General features: G+C 37.4%; 1 protein-coding gene across 1 annotated transcript in view; it reads right to left on the reverse strand.

Moving 5' to 3' along the window:
* The window catches only part of LOC123768629 (hemolymph clottable protein), a 33,918-nt gene extending 14,072 nt beyond the window's left edge, over window positions 1–19,846 (reverse strand). Inside the window, exons 1-24 of the mRNA XM_045759253.2 lie at window positions 19,712–19,846; window positions 17,255–17,412; window positions 15,650–15,790; window positions 15,422–15,514; window positions 15,028–15,113; window positions 14,643–14,735; window positions 14,016–14,241; window positions 13,215–13,379; window positions 11,510–11,620; window positions 11,081–11,167; window positions 10,122–10,300; window positions 9,107–9,278; window positions 8,773–8,979; window positions 8,265–8,456; window positions 7,920–8,125; window positions 6,984–7,089; window positions 6,605–6,718; window positions 5,777–5,905; window positions 4,650–4,752; window positions 3,832–3,950; window positions 1,672–1,766; window positions 866–1,043; window positions 263–385; window positions 14–111 (exon numbers count right to left, since the gene is read on the reverse strand). Coding sequence (XP_045615209.2) covers window positions 14–111; window positions 263–385; window positions 866–1,043; window positions 1,672–1,766; window positions 3,832–3,950; window positions 4,650–4,752; window positions 5,777–5,905; window positions 6,605–6,718; window positions 6,984–7,089; window positions 7,920–8,125; window positions 8,265–8,456; window positions 8,773–8,979; window positions 9,107–9,278; window positions 10,122–10,300; window positions 11,081–11,167; window positions 11,510–11,620; window positions 13,215–13,379; window positions 14,016–14,241; window positions 14,643–14,735; window positions 15,028–15,113; window positions 15,422–15,514; window positions 15,650–15,790; window positions 17,255–17,412; window positions 19,712–19,742 — 3,212 coding nt within the window. The 5' untranslated portion in view covers window positions 19,743–19,846. The remainder of the gene's footprint in view (window positions 1–13; window positions 112–262; window positions 386–865; window positions 1,044–1,671; window positions 1,767–3,831; window positions 3,951–4,649; window positions 4,753–5,776; window positions 5,906–6,604; window positions 6,719–6,983; window positions 7,090–7,919; window positions 8,126–8,264; window positions 8,457–8,772; window positions 8,980–9,106; window positions 9,279–10,121; window positions 10,301–11,080; window positions 11,168–11,509; window positions 11,621–13,214; window positions 13,380–14,015; window positions 14,242–14,642; window positions 14,736–15,027; window positions 15,114–15,421; window positions 15,515–15,649; window positions 15,791–17,254; window positions 17,413–19,711) is intronic.
* Window positions 19,847–20,209: the final 363 nt, after the last annotated feature.

Below are 20,209 nucleotides of genomic sequence, written 5' to 3' on the forward strand. Positions count from 1 at the left end.
AGACACAAATTACCTCAAAAAGGTTGCCAGGTCTGGTTGGAATACAAAGTCTGCTGTCCAGTGGGTCTCAACGGAGAGGCCAGCGATAGCTGGAAGCACCTGATGCTTATGCTGTGAAGGAAAGAACAAATTTATGTAGAGAGAATTATAATGACTACAATTGCTCTGAGAGCATCGAAATTTCCTAATGTACATATGCCAAAAAATATAAAAGAAGCCGCACATTCGTGTGTAACATATTCTGAGAATCATAGGTTCTTACCACTAAGGTTTCTAGGGGAAAAGCGGTGATCTTCTTGTACTCAGCTTGTTGGGTGTGGACAGCGGTGGGGAAGGGGCCAGTCACCACAGTGAATGGGTAGTTGTGAGAGTTGAACAACTGAACCTGAGATGCAGAAGTGTATGATGGATGATGAAATCTTAATGTGAAATAACTATTATCATGGCTCAGAGAAAATCAATCAGGTATTAGTGCTGATATGGAACTGCAAGTTAGGAATTTATAAAATAGTTCCTGGAATTTGCATTGCTGTTGCTTAAGTGGATTTGTTAAAACTATTAGTTAATACTTCTTAAATTCTGCTAAATTCTAAAACGACAATAGGTAATAAATTTCAGACGTTAAGTGATACAAACGTCACTATCGTTCACTTAAACAGTTAAACAGTTCCTCATTGCTACATTTACACATTAACCAAATTAACCATTAACTTGATTAATGGGTTGTATAAATAACTAATTACATATCCCCAGATTATCTATCATATCATTTCACTCCCATTCTGGGAAACAGAAAGTTTAGTGTGCTGCGGTTGCCTCTCTCTCTCAACCATCACTGTATCATCTGCTGAAATGCTCATCTTACCTGGCTGCCGTCTTGAGGCTCGATGGTCACTTTCACTTCCGTGCGTTCATTATCTATTTTTGTGTGGACAGAAAGAGGGAAAATGAAGGAGGCTACATTATGTAGTCCAGCTCCAACGCCGAACTTTGTCGACCATGGCAGTAGCGTCTTGACCTCCAAGGTGCTTTCCAGGCTCACGCTGAAGAGGAAGATTAACATGCATACAGTATCAACAATGCCCCTCAAAACTTTTATTTACTAATATTTATTTTTTTCGTGTCTTACGAGAGATCGTAGTAGAATGGGTGGAAGAGTGAGGCCAAGAACGAGGTGGAAAGATGGTTAGAGAACATGAAGATGAGTAGAGAGTAAGAATGAAGGTGAAGATGGAAGCTAAACAGTGTTCTAGCCTGGACTGCAAAGAATAATCATCCATGAATAATAGTAGATTGTCATCATCTGTTCATCATCATCATCTCTCTTTCCACTTTAGCTTTTGAATTGGGTAGGGAGGCATCAATGAGGAGGAAAAAAGAGAAAACAAATGAGAAATGACATTCTTCTCCTTTCTTATATTCTTAAATTTTAACTCATATTCCTGGATGCGTAATATTCTCGAACCTATTCTTGCGAATTCGTTTATAGCAGCGAACAATGATTATCTTGTATGCATGTTGAAAGTTATGATAATTGAATACAATGTTATAAAGTATAAAGACTATTTTGTGTTCAATCCATACCCTTTAAATATCGGAAATAAGCTGTCTCTAAATAAAACTTATCAAACTTGCGAATCAAAAGAACATAACAAAGAAATGAATACATACTCAAAGATGACATTTACTAAGTCTTTTCGCTTAGTGGGGATCGACTGGGTCTCCGTCACCTTCCAGTCAAACCAGTACGCGACTTCTTCAGCGAACTGTGAATATAGATGGGAGAAAATATTTCCATAAGAACTTGTTTATATTTAATAAAATATATATTGTCTTACAGATATTATGTGTTATGTTATTATTATGATGTTCTCTTAGGTTTTTTGACCAGACCACACACTAGAAGGTGAAAGGACGTCGACGTTTCGGTCCATCCTGGACCATTCTCAAGTCGATTGTGGAACGACTTTATCAAGTCATTGTCATAATCGACTTGAGAATGGTCCAGGACGGACCGAAACGTCGTCGTCCCTTCACCTTCTAGTGTGTGGTCTGGTCAAACCACTTCAGCCACGTTATTGTGACTCATCGCTTCTCTTAGGTAAATACCGTGCTGTAAATTTATGTGCAATCAACATTATCAACAAAAGGTAACCAAACTAATGAACTTTATTCATTAACATCCGTTAATGAATAAAGTATTTTAATTTTAAAATCAATAGTAACTCAGGTTGCAAACTGTAGAAGTCAAAATAAGTAGCCTTTACCGTGACGTACATAATAATATATGAAGAATTCAATATTTCATTACAATGATACTCATGAATTAAGATCGACTTTTATACAAATATAATTCAAAGTTTTCTAATGTTGGACAAATTACAAAATTTTATTACAAAATTTCAGTTAGGATTGAAAAGTAATGTAACTGTGATTAAACTTATTCATTGCGCCACGATACACAGTAAACCACTCAAATAGTCAATATCTTAGTTTGCCTGAATACCAGCAGTAAGATATTACCAATAAGCACCTCACAAGACAGTAAAATGTCTTGTGAGTGAAGGAGATACTTAAGTCACGCCTCACAGGTTCAGTGGATGGTTTAGTGTTGGGCTTAATGCCTATAAAGCTTTGGAGGATTATTAAGGCCACAATATGTTCTTACTGACTAACCAGCATGAATACTATAATCCTGAACATAGTTAAATGACAAAATGAAACTCTCCTTTAGTATCAACAGAGATGTATACTGTATTTAATATACACAGATGCATACACCGAGAAGCGGAGGTATACACAGCTCTGTGCATATATCACTGTATTTAATGCGGAATGATGTATTCCTAAAGCAAAGACGTGAAATAATCTTTCAAGACCATATAGGTATTTTTATTTTTGTCAATATTTGAATTGATTATATAAAACCAATATTACTATTATTCATTAAGATAATTATATGAACAACAACTCACTTTGGTATAAAATTAAAATGCATTCCATATATATTGAGACTATTGGTGCTTTACATGTTGACTTCATCTGCGAAGTTATTGGTCTAATTCTCAAATCATGTCCAACTTTAATACTGAAAGGACTGTGAATATCTTATTTAAACTTTTAACTACATAATTATAAAACTGGCTGTAGCTATATGAAATACTTATTATTGACTAAAATATGAAAAATACAATGAAAATCATCTTCACCACATGAACGATTAAATGTTAGTTTTGTGAATATATTTAACTTAAAAAGTCTTAACTGCAAATCATCCTATAGCTATTCATTTACAAAAATATTTGCATTTTCATGTTTTCAGGGTCACAGATACTTCTGACGGGAGTAGACTCCAGTAATATTCTCTCTCACATCAGATATGTAATATGTGTCGCTTAAACATATGACACCGACGCCATACCTGAACCAAACTTGATGGTGAATTGGTAAATTATAATTGAATAATCGAGGAAATAGTAACCCGACAGACAAAGACACTAATGCAACAGATCGTTAAACTATCATAAGGCAATAATTAATGTTTCCATAATAAATAACGTCATAATTCTTCTTTTTTTATAAGTTTAAATTAAAGAGTGATAAATCTGCTTTAACAACAACTTAGAGATAAATAATTGTTATTATAAAAATTATTGTTATCAGTTTAGGAATAAAGATGACAGTTCTTGACTACTATTGACGTGAATTTGGTTTCGTTATTCACAATAAAATCTAAATATATGCGAGACGAGAAGTGCAAATGACTCCAGTGAGTGCGAGGGCCACTCACCGAAGTAGACTGATTTAGTTGAGCCAAAGAAGAGAACTTACATGTATCGTGAAGGGAAGACCGAGATCAGTAGGGAACACCTCCGAGTAGTCCACTTCGCGGTCGATGTGAGGAGTGCTCAACCCGATGTCTTCTTGCGTGAGAGCCGTCAGAATGTTCTCTGCCAACAAACAAACATTAGTTATCTATAGAATGAAAAATATAAACAGTCATATGAGTGAATTACTTACGTTGCAGTAGAGACAAAAACAGAGAGTCATTGCAAGTGGATAAAAGGTATTTTATAAGCTGTTGTTCTTCTACTGTTAAATAATCAAGTAGTTTTGTTTTAGATAATATAGAGATGCGTGTATACTTTATGTAGGGAAATTATATATACCGAATATCTTATCTTAATTATATTTTTTGCCCAATTACTTTGATTTTATTTACCAAACACAAGTGAGTCTCAAGCCCTACTGATGGTATATTCAGGTGGAAGAGAGTATAGGTTTTAATTCTTATGATATATACATGAGAATAAATGAATACATATACATATATATGCTTCGTTGTCTGAGCTGCCGATAATGCTATACAAATTAATTCCTAGCTAGACCAATGTTACCAAACTCTCAAAAAGAATCGCGTATTCAGAAAATTCTGATAAGAGTAAAAAAAATGGTCAAAACGAATGATCCAACAACATAATTGGGATTTTGACTTACTTTTACCATTAAAATGCTACAAAAACTAAAAAAAAAAATAGTTGTAAACATGGACAAGAGGCAGTGGTGTCCTTAATCAGGATCCCTAGAGCAAACTGAGAGCGTGCCAGAGTGAAAATATCGATGAAAGTCTGTAATAAAACATTTCATACCTGGGGAGTCGAGCACAGGAGGAACCAGACTAATGTAATCTGTCAGTAGTAAGTAGAAGCTCGAGTCTGATGGCTTCTCGGTGTGGATGAGACCCAGCTGATCCTGTCATGGCAGTATCAAAATAATAACAATTGTCATCCACACTTCTGTGGAAATAAGGATTCTATTCACCTGTACTGTATGGGTCTTGTACCGTGGACCCCACTCGTGTAAGGGGTCCACGATAATGCTCGTCGTAGCATTATCGACTCTGCTATGAGCAGTCTTAAAAAAGAAAAGATTCCAGAAGCAGTTTCCAGAAATTTCACATGAGTGGGGTACACGGTTCGAGACCCATGCAGCCCAGGTGAGTTGAATCAAAATAATATTCATAATGCTAAACCAAATGATTAGATATACATCAGAAACAATTGTCTTATGCATCAAATTCCTTAGTTTTATGGGCCGTTCAGAAGACGTGTGTGTACTAGTGTCCTGAAGGACAAAATGAACAGAAACGTGTCACCTGTTATCACTATCCAGAAGTTACAGTTCACCATCTACTGCAAGGTTAACAAGACCGCCAACTTGCCCAAGAAGATTTTTTTTTTCCAACAAATTATTTTCTTAACAATTTTCCTAATTTTCATTAACTTTTCTATCTTTCCACCCAACCAAACTATCCGCCATGATAGAGATGATTGTCTTCTATGTCATCAAATGTGCATTTAGGGACTGTCAGCCCCAAAGACAGCAAGCTGCCTAACAATGTCCCAACAAAATAGATACTTTCCAATATGACATAATTGCAACACAAAACTAGACCATCACCAAAGATATCCTGACTTGAGGAAACACCTCAGTTCACCTCATCTTATATGGTCACTAATACTGCAACTTCTGCTCATTTAGCTACTCACGTTACGTCCAATAAAAATCTTAAGTTATTCATCGAGAGCTAATTTTATGCTTCCTTCTTAAGTATATAAACCCTTAACAAACAGAGAAACTTTGTGCTAGAATCGTTAACTTATCCCTCTACGTAAAAAGGAGTTAATTGTAACATATACATATATATATATTTTAATATGTTTCCTTTCCAAAATTCACTTATTTTTACAACCAAACATTTTCGAATTATACTTACCACGATCTCATCAAACATTTCTTGGACGGTCTCTGCATCACTGCTCTTAGTTGTTTTAGCTTTACTCATGACGAAAGTTATGTAAGCTTTCTTTATAATTTTGTTTATTTCTTCTTGACCGAAGGTAGACTGGAAAGAAAATTGGCCACTTATATACAAGTTCAAGTTCAAGTATGTTTATTGAGATAAGCAATACATCTCAAAGGGATAGAGTAGCTTAGGCTATTTCTACCCCCCGGACACTTATATACAAATGTCCAGAGATTTCTCCATGAATTATGCCACCGTAAATTGTATAAGTCATGCACCTAGTAATGGGTGAAAGATATATTGATTAACAATAACAGAAATTATGAATTTAAATCACATGTGTTTACATATGAAGAAACAAACTCATAAATATATTCTCTCGCATGCGTTTGACATTGTTCAACCTACTTCCTACTTCACCCTCCCCACACACACACACACACACACACACACACACACACACACACACACACACACACACACACACACACACACACACACACACACACACACACTCTTTTACATACAAAGACACACTAAAAAGAAAAACTTTTTTAGAGTGAAGGTGGGTCGGGATTCGAACACACAAGAGGAGTACGTAAAGGACGCACACTCCAAACACATGTTCACTTGCAAACGCACTTCTAGATTATTAGAAATATGTTTGCAAATAAGTGCAAGGAATACAAGAGCTAAATCATGGAAATATTAGTGAATAAAGAAGGAGAGCAAACAGCTAAACGAGTACACAAACATTTGTATATACACAATTTATACTTTTATGTTGCCATAACTTACTTTGAATTCTGTGGCGAACCCAAGGAAGGTTTTAAATTGCAAGCGCAAGATGATCTTTGAGGGGAAGAGTCCTTTAGTGCTGGCAAACCACCCGAAGCTCAAGAAGTGTTGTGACTGTGAATAAAAGTCAAACAAATAAACACCTATTGCAAGTAATTTAACATACATAGTTTTTTTGCTGCAATCTAATATATGATGTCGCTATCTGGTTATGCAAAATCATCATCTATTTCAACATAATCATATTCGCCGGCTTTCCATGTGCCATTTACTGACTCTAGGATATTTTCTTAAGATTCTGTCGTCCTAAATTAATTAGATAATATCATCAGTCCTCTCTCTTTGCAAATTTAATATTTCTGAATACGTTTCATCATACCTTGCAGTTGTAGAGGTAATCGTTGAGGTAAACCATAGCGGAGTGAGTGAGGGAGACGTGGGGTGCAGGCTTGACTAGGTGAACCACTCGACTAGCAATTTTGGACCTGCAAAGCAACACATTATTTGCGTTTGTCTTCAATAGGCCTCTGTCCTGCACTGACATGAGAATCCTTTTCGGTTCTCAAGGATAATAAGGAAATATCTAGACTAATCTTTTCTTGTTTCACTATCTTTGTAATAATAGCTGTATGATGGAAGTCTCTGTTTGCCTACTTTCAGGCTATGTTTTCTCTTGGAGCTCCTTATTTATGACGAGAATGTATCTAAGAGAAACTTCCTGACACTGCAAATTCCTTGAGATGTTTAAAACATATCAGTGTTTGCTAAAGCTTTCTACATATCCGTCTTATTACCACATAACTGAAACACTTTCTTGCACGTACAAATTTTGATGAAATTTACTTTCTCTGCTTCCCTGATATTTTCCATGATAGATCTTACGAGTGAGACCCGACACTCGGAACATATAATTGTAAGCAGACTTACAGGGGATGGTTACAAAATTATGAAATTATTTCATTCACAAGTATAATTCCCACCAGTCTGGTATTCAGTATATCTTAGACAAATATGTTTATTCAGCTTTGAGTAATAACCTCCTTTCTAGTGTGTTAATGAGATCACATACATTATATTAAAAATATTCTACTGTGTTATTGTCTTCGGTGTTTGACTAAGAGTGCCCCCTGTATGGCTCTATACCGTGACTCAGATTCCTCCTGCACTGAGGCCCAGCGGTAATCTGTGATTGCCACACAGATATACACTCTGTGATAACTTGAGTGTTTATCTTAGAGATTGCCACTCTAAGATAAACACTCTAAAAGTATTAAGGTAGGCTGTCTTGACAAATAAGAAGTGCGAAAGGACTCACAAAGGATAATTGCTATTAGCGAGAGAGGTGAATGTGGAGGAGACGAAGGAGGCCACTTGAGAGGAAGGATCACGCCAGGTGGATATCGCTATCCGTTCCCACCATGCGAGGCTGGGTTCATAGGTCATCATAGCCAGGAAGGCAACGTTACGGACTTCGAAGTGTTCCGCGGTGTTCTCAAACACTGGTATCAGGAGGCTGAACACCTGAGGCACGAACATCTTTATTAAATCCCTAACGTATACAACCGATACTATAGAATTGCAATTTATATGGCTTAAAATTGGCATGAATGGCAGAAAACAGACCAGGAAACATTCATCATAAGATGAGGGAAATACTTACCGTACTCTTGGCTGTTTTAGGCAGGTAAATGCCGCTAATACCGAAGATGGCAGTGGTCCTCAGGACTTGAATACTGGTACTTGGCTTGTCGCCAACAACGAAATGCTTAAGAACATCAATGGTCTGAGGCAGGCCCAGGTTGGCAAGAGCTTGGATGTAAACCAGTTTTACCCAGAGAGGAGACTCATCATCCTGATGATGAAGGATTATTTCAGATTCTTAAGAGGGATACATATTTTTTCAGTTTGTTGCTTGTTAATGCATGCATGTTATTTCCAGCTTGACAATTTACAGAGTGAGGAAACCAAATTAAATCACTTTTGCAAGGAAGTCATGCAATGAACGAGATGAAAATCTATGAAAGAAACTTTATACCAATGTTTTTTTTCATAAGAATAAGTAAAGGAACATCTGTGAGTGCCATTTAGCTGCTTATTTAGTCCCTGTATTAGGAAGCCCAGTTACTCCTTATTACTGATGAACAACAACAGCGAGGATGACAGCTCACCTGAATACCTTGTACCAACGAAGGGAGGAAGTTTTCTATGATGCTATCAGGGGTACAGGTGTACTCAGGGTCACAGGTATTGTACCCAAACGTTTCCCACTTTTCAGACGAAATACACAATTGTTTGGCGAGTGAGGCTAAGTTTAGCAGCACTGATATCTTGAATTCCTGATCATCTTCAGTCCAGCTAAGTGCTTGTTCCAGGACCTTTAATAGCAATATACACATAAATTATAAATTTGTCTTTTTAAACGCATGGATAAATTATAATGTGACTAAAATGAGACTGAGATTTTACCCCCCAAAAATATATTAACAGTTCCTCGAGACTTACGATGATATCAGGAATGACAAGAGGACTCTTGACACTGAGGTGGAAATTTTCAACGAAAGTGTTCGTAAGTGCTTTGTTCGCTTTTCTAAATTCTGGGTCCTTGATTTTATCCAGCAGGTATCTTATAGCAGGTTCCGTGCCAGCTGTGACCAGCACTTCGTAGAAGATTTGTCTAAAAATACATAAAAATTTGTTACTACCAGGATGTATAATCAACAACCACATTCTTAAATGTCCTAATTTATAAATGTGAAAATAATTTCAAGTTTTCTGTATGAAGAAAACCAACAAATGTTGAGTCGTATGGACACTTTTATTCATCATCAACGAGTAAAACAAACTGTATTGTATTTTCTTGTATGTTTCTGAGTGTTTTATGCATATGTAGTCCTGAGTTTATAGATGATGAAATTAGTGCATATATAATCTAGGTTTCAATTTAAAAAAAATAATAAATCGTTTATTAATGAAGCCAGCCAAAGTGCTCGACCCTTTCTTTAGTTTGAAAAAGAAAGAAGAATTCAATATTATGAATTCAATAATGCTTCTATTTCATGAAAATTTAAAAAAAAATACTAAAACAAATAAATATCAATATGCAATTTAGATATCTTGATATTATAAATAAATACTCTCATTAAAAATTGAATGGATGTGTGTATAAAACTATATGTAAAGATTGTAATAAATTCTATGTTGAGCAAACAGGTAAACATCTTGAAGAGCGAATAGAAGAATACAAATATTGTATAAAAACAAGTCAAGAGTCCAATGCATTGTTTATTCACTTAAGAGAGTGTAATCATTCAATTGACTGGTGTTATTCATTCAAAATTGTGGAGTGTAAATCAGTTACTGAAAGAAACATTATTGAATCTTCATTTATACAATTTAGTGAATAAGATGATATTAAATCCAGGATTTTATAAATTAGATAGCTTTATATTTGGTAAGATTTGTGATAGATATAAAATTATGTAAAGAATAATAACTACGTGAAGTATGAAGGTCTTACAGTTTCTCAGCAGGCAGCTCCTCGCGTTCTATCTGGGAAGTTAAGGCTTGAATTTCCGGTTTGCTGAGGATAGACACCGCGTCCACCAAGATGCTCAGGTCCTTCACCAGCGGGTCCTTGCTGTACGGGAACGTTGTGGGTCTCTTGACCAACACTTTAAGGAGCTTGATTATCAGTACCTGGAATGAGTGAACCAATTATGGCTTCTCTTTTTCTACTATCCCTCTCCCCATCTCCCACTCTTTCTTTCTCTCTTCCTCTCTCTTTCCCTCTCTATTTTTTCTTCTCATATACTTTTTAACAGTAGTTGAATCCGTTCTAAAATGCACTTTAAAAGGTGTTGTGAGACTCTGTTTCTTGTCAGAAAACATCTTTCTGCAAAACTATTATATTAAAGGAAAGGAAATTAAAGGAAAAGTTTACATGGCTCTTTCTTCTCGCCTCACATTGGTTTTAATGTTTGTTTTTTCAGTACCATTCACATTTCAACAGAATTTTACGAACACTTCATCTCTAACTTCATCTACCTCGCCCTAGTTTTATCCATTCTTCGCACTGATTCCATTCACACTACAAGTTGATCTATCAATGATAGAACTTGATCACACTACAACTTGACCCATCCATGATCCAACATGTTCCAGCACACACACACAAACGTGATCAAACGCACATCCAATAAATGATCTTACACACTCACAAACTTGTTTTATCTCTCATCTCATCCTACTCTCTTGAATATTTTATCTAGCTTGCACTCACATCTATTGTTAATTCGACACGTAATCAAGCTTGTATATATTTATAATTAGCCTTGACTTCCATCCACTCCTCATCTTCGTCCCACCAACCTAGCACTGTGATTCTACCTAATCCTCACATAGATGCCAACTCACTTCCCAACCTCTTAACACCTTCATTCCACCCACATCTAATATTTAATACCACCTACTACGTACCTTGATTTCAGTGACACCTTGAGAAGTGATGGGAATTCCGGTGACCAACTGCTCCAGACTGGGGTGGACGTCGTGTCCAGGCTCTTGCTATAATGGATAAATGTCACATTAGATAAACTGGTTATGCTTTGATGATATGATGTAGTTGGCTTCTTTCCTGTTGTGTGTGTGTTTTATAAAGAATGTTAACAGCCCTCTCAATGTTTAAGATAAATTTGTTGTGTATATATCCACTTAAATGTTTATATTTATTTTATTATAATAATACATGATGAAGAAAACTAATGTTTAAATCTTGAATTAAAAATTTAGACATAAACAACACCACTGAGGTGATATACCACCATATATTTCTTTGTTGATAAATTACGCATGTAATAGTTATTTTATTTCATTTTTTTCAAACAGAGAATAACTCCTCTAGCTTACCTCAGAGACGGAGAATGTGTCAACTTCGTACACGAAGGACTCGTGCTTTTCGATCTCATAATTAATGGTAAACAAGTTTCGAATGCTCCTAACTGCTTTCAGCTCCAGTGTCTGCAGAACAGAAAATCGAGGGAGTCAATTGGTGAATGTTTTATGTTGTTCTACGTGTGGCAGAAGGAGGACGAGGTTAGAAGGTGAGAGGGAAAGGAAGAAACTAGAAGGGAATTAAGAGAGATAAAGGGAGAAACTAGAAGGGAATTAAGAGAGATAAAGGGAGAAACTAGAAGGGAATTAAGAGAGATAAAGGAAGGAACTAGAAGGGAATTAAGAGAGATAAAGGGAGAAACTAGAAGGGAATTAAGAGAGAGAAAGAGAGAGAGAGAGAGCTGTTATCCTACCTCAGGCTTCAGATCAACTGAGATAGGATAATAGCTCTTGCTTGCAGTTTTACCAGCTACTTCAATCGAGAATTTTAATGAATCCTAGTCTCAGAGAGAGAGAGAGAGAGAGAGAGAGAGAGAGAGAGAGAGAGAGAGAGAGAGAGAGAGAGAGAGAGAGAGAGAGAGAGAGAGAGAGAGAGAGAGAGAGAGAGAGAGAGAGAGAGAGAGAGAGAGAGAGAGAGAGAGAGAGAGAGAGAGAGAGATTTTACAAATATAATTAGGCTGACAGAAAACATAAAGATAATAAATTGCATAAATTCTGTTAAGTGATGAAAAGTGATTAGCCATATCAGTTCACCCCTCCAGTTTCTTCCTCGTATGGACCTCTACCTGCTGGTTAAGGAGAGTGTACATGTAGACTCATATGGAAAGTTTTTCATGAGACATAATGGAGCACAATTAATAAGGAATGTTTTCATTCGTGTGAGGTTGGTGATTGTGCCTGCGTTTATATTTTTAGTTTATTAGAGTGCTTTGAAAGATTTTTTTTTATATGAAGAAAGGTGCATTTTGGTGTAAGTTTACGATTAATTAATAAGGTGTGCCATGTTGACTCGTTGTTTGATTAAATTATGTGAATTAAGACGCTTGATGTTGCAATCAATGGCAAACCTTACAAAACAATTGTATGGAGAGAGGTTTGGATTGCGTGCTCTAGATTACCTCTATGCCTATACATGTGAGGAGGCAGTGGTAGAAACCTTGTAAATTATACCTTTCTTAAATGTTCAGCTTCTGAACAAACATTTTGTGAAGAGCCACAGGTACGATTACTTTTTCCAAATATTATTTGGAACATCGCTTGGCTTTTTACAGAACGGAAAATACACTATAGTAATGCTTATGACTAATGGTTTAAGAAAAACAAGTGAACTTTTCTACTTGAACAAGATAACAATAAATGTTCAGAAGAGACTAGCAAAACTGGTGATAAGCAGAGATGTAGTTGGATCAATCGCTGGTGAAATTTAGTTACGTCCAAGTAAACTAGGTGATTATGCAGTGTGATATAGAAATTTAATTGTAAATCTCAGTGTGGGTCTTGACAACTCAGATTAACCCCTAATCTTCTCACAGGGAAGAGGGGGGCTACATTTCAAACGGAGTGTTAATATTGCTTTCGAGAATGAACCAAGTCTTTTACCATCTCCTGTGGTAACACCCTGACTTGTGCCATAACAGAGAGACAGAGGACAAAAAGAAACAGAATATCAGTTAAAGATTCCTACTAGGGGAAATAATGACAAAACAGACATATAATCTACCAGGTTGGTGAAGGTGGACACATGTTCCTGCTTGCTGGTAAACAACGAGATGGAACCTTCGATGACAGCATATTCGATGCGGGCGCTCCTCTCATTACCCCGGATGAGGTAGGTCCCTATAGACGAGCGCTGAATTTTTTTGTCAATCTTCTTGTTGCCGTGGATCTGGAGGTTATAGTGGTACTAATTCAGTCTTTTTCTGACTTTTTCTTTTTAAACATCACATCATTATGATTAAAATATGTATTTATTTATTTGAAGTAAGTGCTTTGCTTCTCAGTATAGTTACTTGTAGGAACTCTGTACTTTAGCTATTTAGACAAGGTTAAGTGTTAGTTTGATAATTCGATACTTGCGTGTATATTTTCTTAGGCAAAAATATTAAACCTAAATAAATATCCGAAATAGGCTCGTAAATCAAGCAATTCTAGCCTTTAATCCTCACTAAAGAAACAGTAACGTTTTAGTACCAAAATAGATTCTCAATCAAACAAAACGGCAGTAATATTATCAACCGAACGTTGATAATATGTTGTTGTTGTATGTTGATGTATAATCATATAATCGTATGTTGACCAGACCACATGTGGTCTTTCCCTTCACTAGAAAGTGAAGGGACGACGATGTTTCGGTCCGTCCTGGACCATTCTGAAGTCGATTGTGTATGATGGTCCAGGACGGACCGAAACGTCGTCGTCCCTTCACTTTCTAGTGTGTGGTCTGGTCAACATATTTCAGCCACGTTATTGTGACTCATCGCCTGCATATAATCGTATAATCAAATTAAAGAAATTGCCTTACCTTCCATTTGACAAGATCCTCACAGGTGTCAAAAGCAACAGTGCGGGTCAGCCGCCAGAGGGTGTTAGCGATACGGTCAGGAGACGTCAATTTAGCTGGAGCTCCCTTCGTGCCTGTGGTCTTCGTGCCTGTGGTCTTCGTGCCTGTGGTTTTGGTGCCTGCGGTCTTGGTGGTCTTAGAAGTGTGCGTTTTTGATGTCTTTAACGGACCCTTTGATGATGTATAACTGGAAAAGTGAAACAATGTATGTACGGTTGGGGGTCAAGTTGAATTTGCATTTTGCATTCATTATCTCTGAGCATCAGTTATCCTTTTTTATGTTTAATTCCTTTTTTATTTGGAGGAAGAGAATATATAATTTTAATATTCGTTCTTATTCAGTTTTTAAATTTACTATTAGATTTTATATCTATTTCGTATCTAATGAGACGGGTGCATATGAGAGTGGACATCTCATGAATATTAGTATCATGGCTGGAGAACATCTCATGGGTGAAGCACATCTCATGGGTAAAGCACACCTCATGGATGAAGCACAACTCATGGGTGAAGAACAACTCATGTGTGAAGAACAACTCATGGCTGGAGAACATCTCATGGGTGAAGCAAAGTTATATAAAGTCTCACCTATCAGATTCTTGCTCATCACGCTGGATGTCCTCTTCTCTCTCATGGTCCTCCCGGGCTGCTTCCTCCTCATTCAGGCGTATCACAGAGTACCTGTCGAGGTGTGAGGGCAAGAATTAGTTATGTGAGTTGTGAGAATTAATTGGGAGGGGTTCGAGGGTTAGCTGTCATTTGATATTCAACTTGAAATAGCCTCTCATGCCCTAGGTTTATGATTAACAGAAGTAGTTGTTGTTTTTGATGATGTGGTAACATGCTAGCAAATACAGAAGTAACAAAAGACCTTAGAATATGGTTGATCTAGGAAGAAACTGAGTTTCGAGAGTTATGTATCAAAAAAGATATTATACTTTTGCGATTTATTCTCTCTATAGTTAGTTCTTACCAGGTCGTACACTCTCCGTGTATTAACGTCTCGTTCACGCTGTACGCTGGCAGCTTGAAGGAGTCTATACGTCGGCCGATGTTGGCCTGAAACATACAACAGATGATTGTTACATTTAACTATTTAGCATATTAAACATGGAAATCTTTCCGTTAGATTCGGTGGCCTTAGCATCCACACAGCCATCTATATTATTTTCAGTTCAAGGCTTATTAACATATCAATCGTGTTTATCAGCCAAAAAAAATATAAATATATTAATTTATTTCACTTATTAAATTACATAAGTATAATCATTTAGCTGACTTTTTCCCTTCAAGTTATCCAAGTCTATTAGCATGTAAAAGGTGAGGCCTCTGCCCACTTACACACCAGGAAGATCTTTGACACTCACCAGGAGAGGAGGAATACCGAAGGCCCTTGTGAGGGCTTTTCTAATGTTGGTGATCCATGCTGGTTCAATAGGGGTCACTATGTACTCTTCACCCTGAAAAGAAAAGTGTGACGGGTCATATCTGAAGTCCGAGTGATGTACAATCTTTTTATTTTGAAAATATATTTGTGTTTGATCATCTTAGTCTTTCTCTGTTGAAAGTCCATTTATCAAACAATCTTCACTTACTTTCTGTTGGCCAGGATGGACTTGGAAGGGCTTCTCCAGCAGTTCCTTGCCCTCCACTAGGGGCCGGTATTCAATAGGCAGCGGTGCTTGGGTGTCGCACTCAATCTCATCGTGATATTCCCCGACCTCGATGTTACTTAACTGTCAGGGTCAATGATAAAACTTATAAAGACGAGTATTCGTTATCAGAAAGGAATAAATGCCAAAAAAATAAATAAATAAAATGTTTTCGTAAATTGTTGGGGTGTATAATGTACGAAAATGTTGTAGATGATTGATTCTGATATAACTAATGTCTCGGGGAAAAAAATACATGAAAACCTTTGTACGAACTTTCCTTCAGTTTGGGAAAATTCCCACGAACATTGTTTAAACTTCCAAAGAAATGCTAATGCTTGTAAGGGACTGTATACGCCGCTCAGGCAATGTAAAAATGATTGATGGGTACAATTTCGTAGCAGGTCTACATGATAGTAACCGGTCGGCCGAGCGGACAGCACGCTGGACTTGTGATCCTGTGGTCCTGGGTTCGATCCTAGGCGCCGGCGAGAAACAATGGGCAGAGTTTCTTTCACCCTATGCCCCTGTTACCTAGCAGTAAAATAGGTACCTGGGTGTTAGTCAGCTGTCACGGGCTGCTTCCTGGGGATGGAGGCCTGGTCGAGGACCGGACCGCGGGAACACTAAAGCCCCGAAATCATCTCAAGATAACCTCAAGATAATATAATACAACTAATCAACAGGGAGAGAGTTCTAGGTACCCCTCAGCTGGATACTTGATATTATTAAAGATTTACACTCACAAACACGCAGCTTGTTGTCCCAGCATCTAATCCTACCGGCATTCGGTCCCTGTTACTTGAGCTGTGTGTAAAGTATGTTTAGAACACGACTAAGTGTTCTCATGATTTAGTATGTACGTTAGTATGTATGTTAACGTGTTCGGGCTAATGATACCTGGTTGATACCTGGTTGATGGGGTTCTGGGAGTTCTTCTACTCCCCAAGCCCGGCCCGAGGCCAGGCTTGACTTGTGAGTGTTTATTTACAATGGGCAGTATATATATATATATATATATATATATATATATATATATATATATATATATATATATATATATATATATATATATATATAGTCCACGCCCGCATGAAGGTGAATATCTGTCCATCATGCCAAAAGGGTTCTGACTTGATTACAATCACGAGGCTCATAGAAGGTTAAGTCTAAGTCCCCTCATAGAGAGGACTTAGACCAGTCCTAAGTATGGTCCCAAAATCAAAGTCACATCAATCCCCTAACGCCAAATGTTGCTTTATTAAATCATCAGTGAATCAGACTCCTTTAAAATAGATAAAAATATATAATTTTTGGGCTGTTTGCCAAACTGGACTGAAGATGTGAATTTAATCACAAATTCTTTATGTCATAAAACAACAATCACATTGGGAATCTCTTTGCTTTCTGACTAATGTTTTCACTACCAGATTTCTTTGTAGAATACATTACACCACAATGTTCTTTTGATTTTGATTTTCAATTTAAACTGTACACTAAGAATTATATTTCAGGCACGAAGCTTCTTTTATATCACCAGCTACTTACCTTGAAGAATATATCATAGGAGCTCGTTATCTGAATGGTGAGATCAGCCTGGATACCAGCTCCAGCGAAATTGTTGTTGATGGACGGAATACCGGAGGCAACTCTGGCACTGTACCTGTACTGGAACTCTAAGTTCGGGTGCAGACCCAAGCACGCTCCTGTCAACAGACGGAACACATTGGTAAAACACTATTACCATTATGGACACGTTGACAGACTTCGCTGTATTTATAATAATAATGGATTTCATTTATTAGATAACAAGGAAACATAACAATTTTATATGATATAACAATATTTAAAAAAAAAAGGGAAGGGAGTACCACCTCTGGCTGGAAGAAGGGGGACCCTTAGCCTCGGAGGAAACCACACATAACGCATTTCAAGGAATATTTAGGTCCCCTCCAATAAAGTTTCTGTGTGCCCAACTTCTTTATAGTATATAAAATAGTCATGAATGCTTGAAACTAACTCATGCCCTCCTAAATTGGCCGAAAACATTTTCATTAATATGAAAACCTTTATAATGATTCGTGGCAGTCTGACAGCAGCACAAGCATCTTTACCAGCGGCCAGAACACCCTGACATTATTGGCTTCATTCATAATATTTTGACGCTTCCTACACCACGATCAGTGGGAGTTCCTGAGCTCAGTGATGGTTATATAAACATCCAGACCATATTGGCAGTTACGTATGAAAACAGAAACTCACAAATGTCTTGACTGTAAAATGTTTTAATTAAAAACGTAATTCAGGGAAAACGAATCATATATTCATAATAATAAGTCTAACAGAGCTTCATGTAACAAGGACACTTTAAACAATTACAAGGGTTGTAACCGAGAATTTCCACTGCTCTTACTGAAGAGAAGAAGATGCCGGCTTCGTATTTATGATTTATGATTTTTAACAAATGTCCAATACCAGAATGCCTAGTAACGTGTTACGTATTTTTACCTCTACTCCTCTCCATATACATTGAGATTCTTCATGACCATAATTAATTCAGCAATGAAATTACAGAGTTATGTTGAGTTATGCGTTACTACCACAGTTAATAGCTGCCTAATATGAAGGAATAAGTGTTCTACAAAAGTTGTGTTAACCTGAGCACTTTATTTACAGTTATTATTATTATCTCGTTGTAAATTTTAACACCCATGGGTATTCCTATATTTTAAGGGTCCAGGAACTGTAGGCACACCTGCTCAAACTGAATGGTGTGGACAGGAGTGTGATGGTAGCAAGATGCTGTGGGTGCTGACGCTGTAACTTGAGACTAGTGCTAGTGATGTCAGTACATGTAAGACTTCTCGGGGAATCAGGCAGGCATGTTAAGACAAGCCTTTTATGAACGTTGTAAGGTCGGATAATGAGTCACTTAGAAAAGTGCCAGATAAAGACAGTGAAGCCAGTGAAGCCAGAGATTGCTAAAGAAAGCCAGACAGGTTAGAAAAGCCTACGTGAGGGAGGTAGGGCAAGTGAGATCAGAAAGAAAAAGAGAAACCACAATATGCCAGAGAGAGCCAGAGACAGCAGTGGGAGCCATAAAGAACGAAAAGAGTCAGGGAGGCTGGAGAGAGCCAGAGACAGCAGTGGGAGCCATAAAGAACGAAAAGAGTCAGGGAGGCTGGAGAGAGCCAGAGAGATAATAGAGAGCTGAAGAGACCAAAGAAAGCCAGAGTGAACAGAAAAAAATATTATAAAACAAGAGAGACCAAAGAGGCTTGTCATCGAGTAACCACAACCTATCATCCCAAGAAAGTTTAGAGGATGAAGCATGAAGCAGAGACTGTGAGAAAGTCTCTTCCCGTGATTAGTTTTCTGTACAGCGAGAAATAGAACTTCATGAAAATGCAAAAATGTCAATAGATATAATGAAATAAAAGTTAAAAAAACGAGAACAGAACAATTGACAACACACTAGAGAGGTACACTTGGCAGACACTGGTCAATATCTGAGACACTAGCATGACTATTTTGTAAAAATATCTATCCATCGAGCACTCAATATTTTTTTTAATGAGACAAACCAACAGAAGTGTTTTGGGGAACTCTGATATAAATGTAGAGTAAAGACTATAATTTGCAGATAACGTTCCTTCTTCATGGACTGAATCAAATCTTTGATTACACCTTAGGAGACTTCTGTGTGCAATCACGAGAACGGGAGATATGCAAGCCGTACGATGGTCTCGAACCCGCGGCTGTGAACTCCTCAGGCACACGCACCCCTTACACACTATCCCGCCAAACACACGACGTGACTACGACGTAGCAACAACGTTGGAACAAGTTTTAACATCTAACGAGTTGTGACAACCAATACAGCAAGATGTAACAACGTTCTTAAACGTCATAAAAACGTTATACCAAGATGTAACAACTTCATTACAAGTTGTAACATTCGGAAAATAGGGCCAGTTAAGATTGGCGTTTGTAGGGAATACTTACCTAAGAGCGTCAGAAGGATCACCACCTTCATGGTGTCGACGACAGAGGTCTTACTTCAGCCAAAACTAAGGTGTTGGAGGGAGGGCCAAGTGTGCCGCAGGGAGCAGCAGCAGCAGCAGAGTGAGACGAGCATCCTTGCCCGGGGTCCTAATATACTCGTGCCAAGGTCGAGGACGTTGACACCAGTGTCAATTTATTCCTTTTAGTTTATTATAATTATTATGGGACCCATACTTATCCTGTGTGTGTGGGGTGACACGAAGATTACAATCACATTATAGGTTTATGCATTGGTCTCTAATGACTTTTAAGCTAAGAAATTAAAATTTGAGGTGAAGTAGTAACTTCAAATTTCCCCAGTGCCAAATGCTCACTAGAGTTGTTTATTCATCTTTCCAATAATTGATTTTGTAATTTGCCACTTTCCTTCTGCACGAGTAGATTTCTCACACTTCTATTCCCTTCATACTACCCTAAAATACAAAATATCTGCTTGGC

The sequence above is a fragment of the Procambarus clarkii genome, chromosome 83 (genome assembly GCF_040958095.1).
Source record: "Procambarus clarkii isolate CNS0578487 chromosome 83, FALCON_Pclarkii_2.0, whole genome shotgun sequence".
Classification (NCBI taxonomy): domain Eukaryota; kingdom Metazoa; phylum Arthropoda; class Malacostraca; order Decapoda; family Cambaridae; genus Procambarus; species Procambarus clarkii.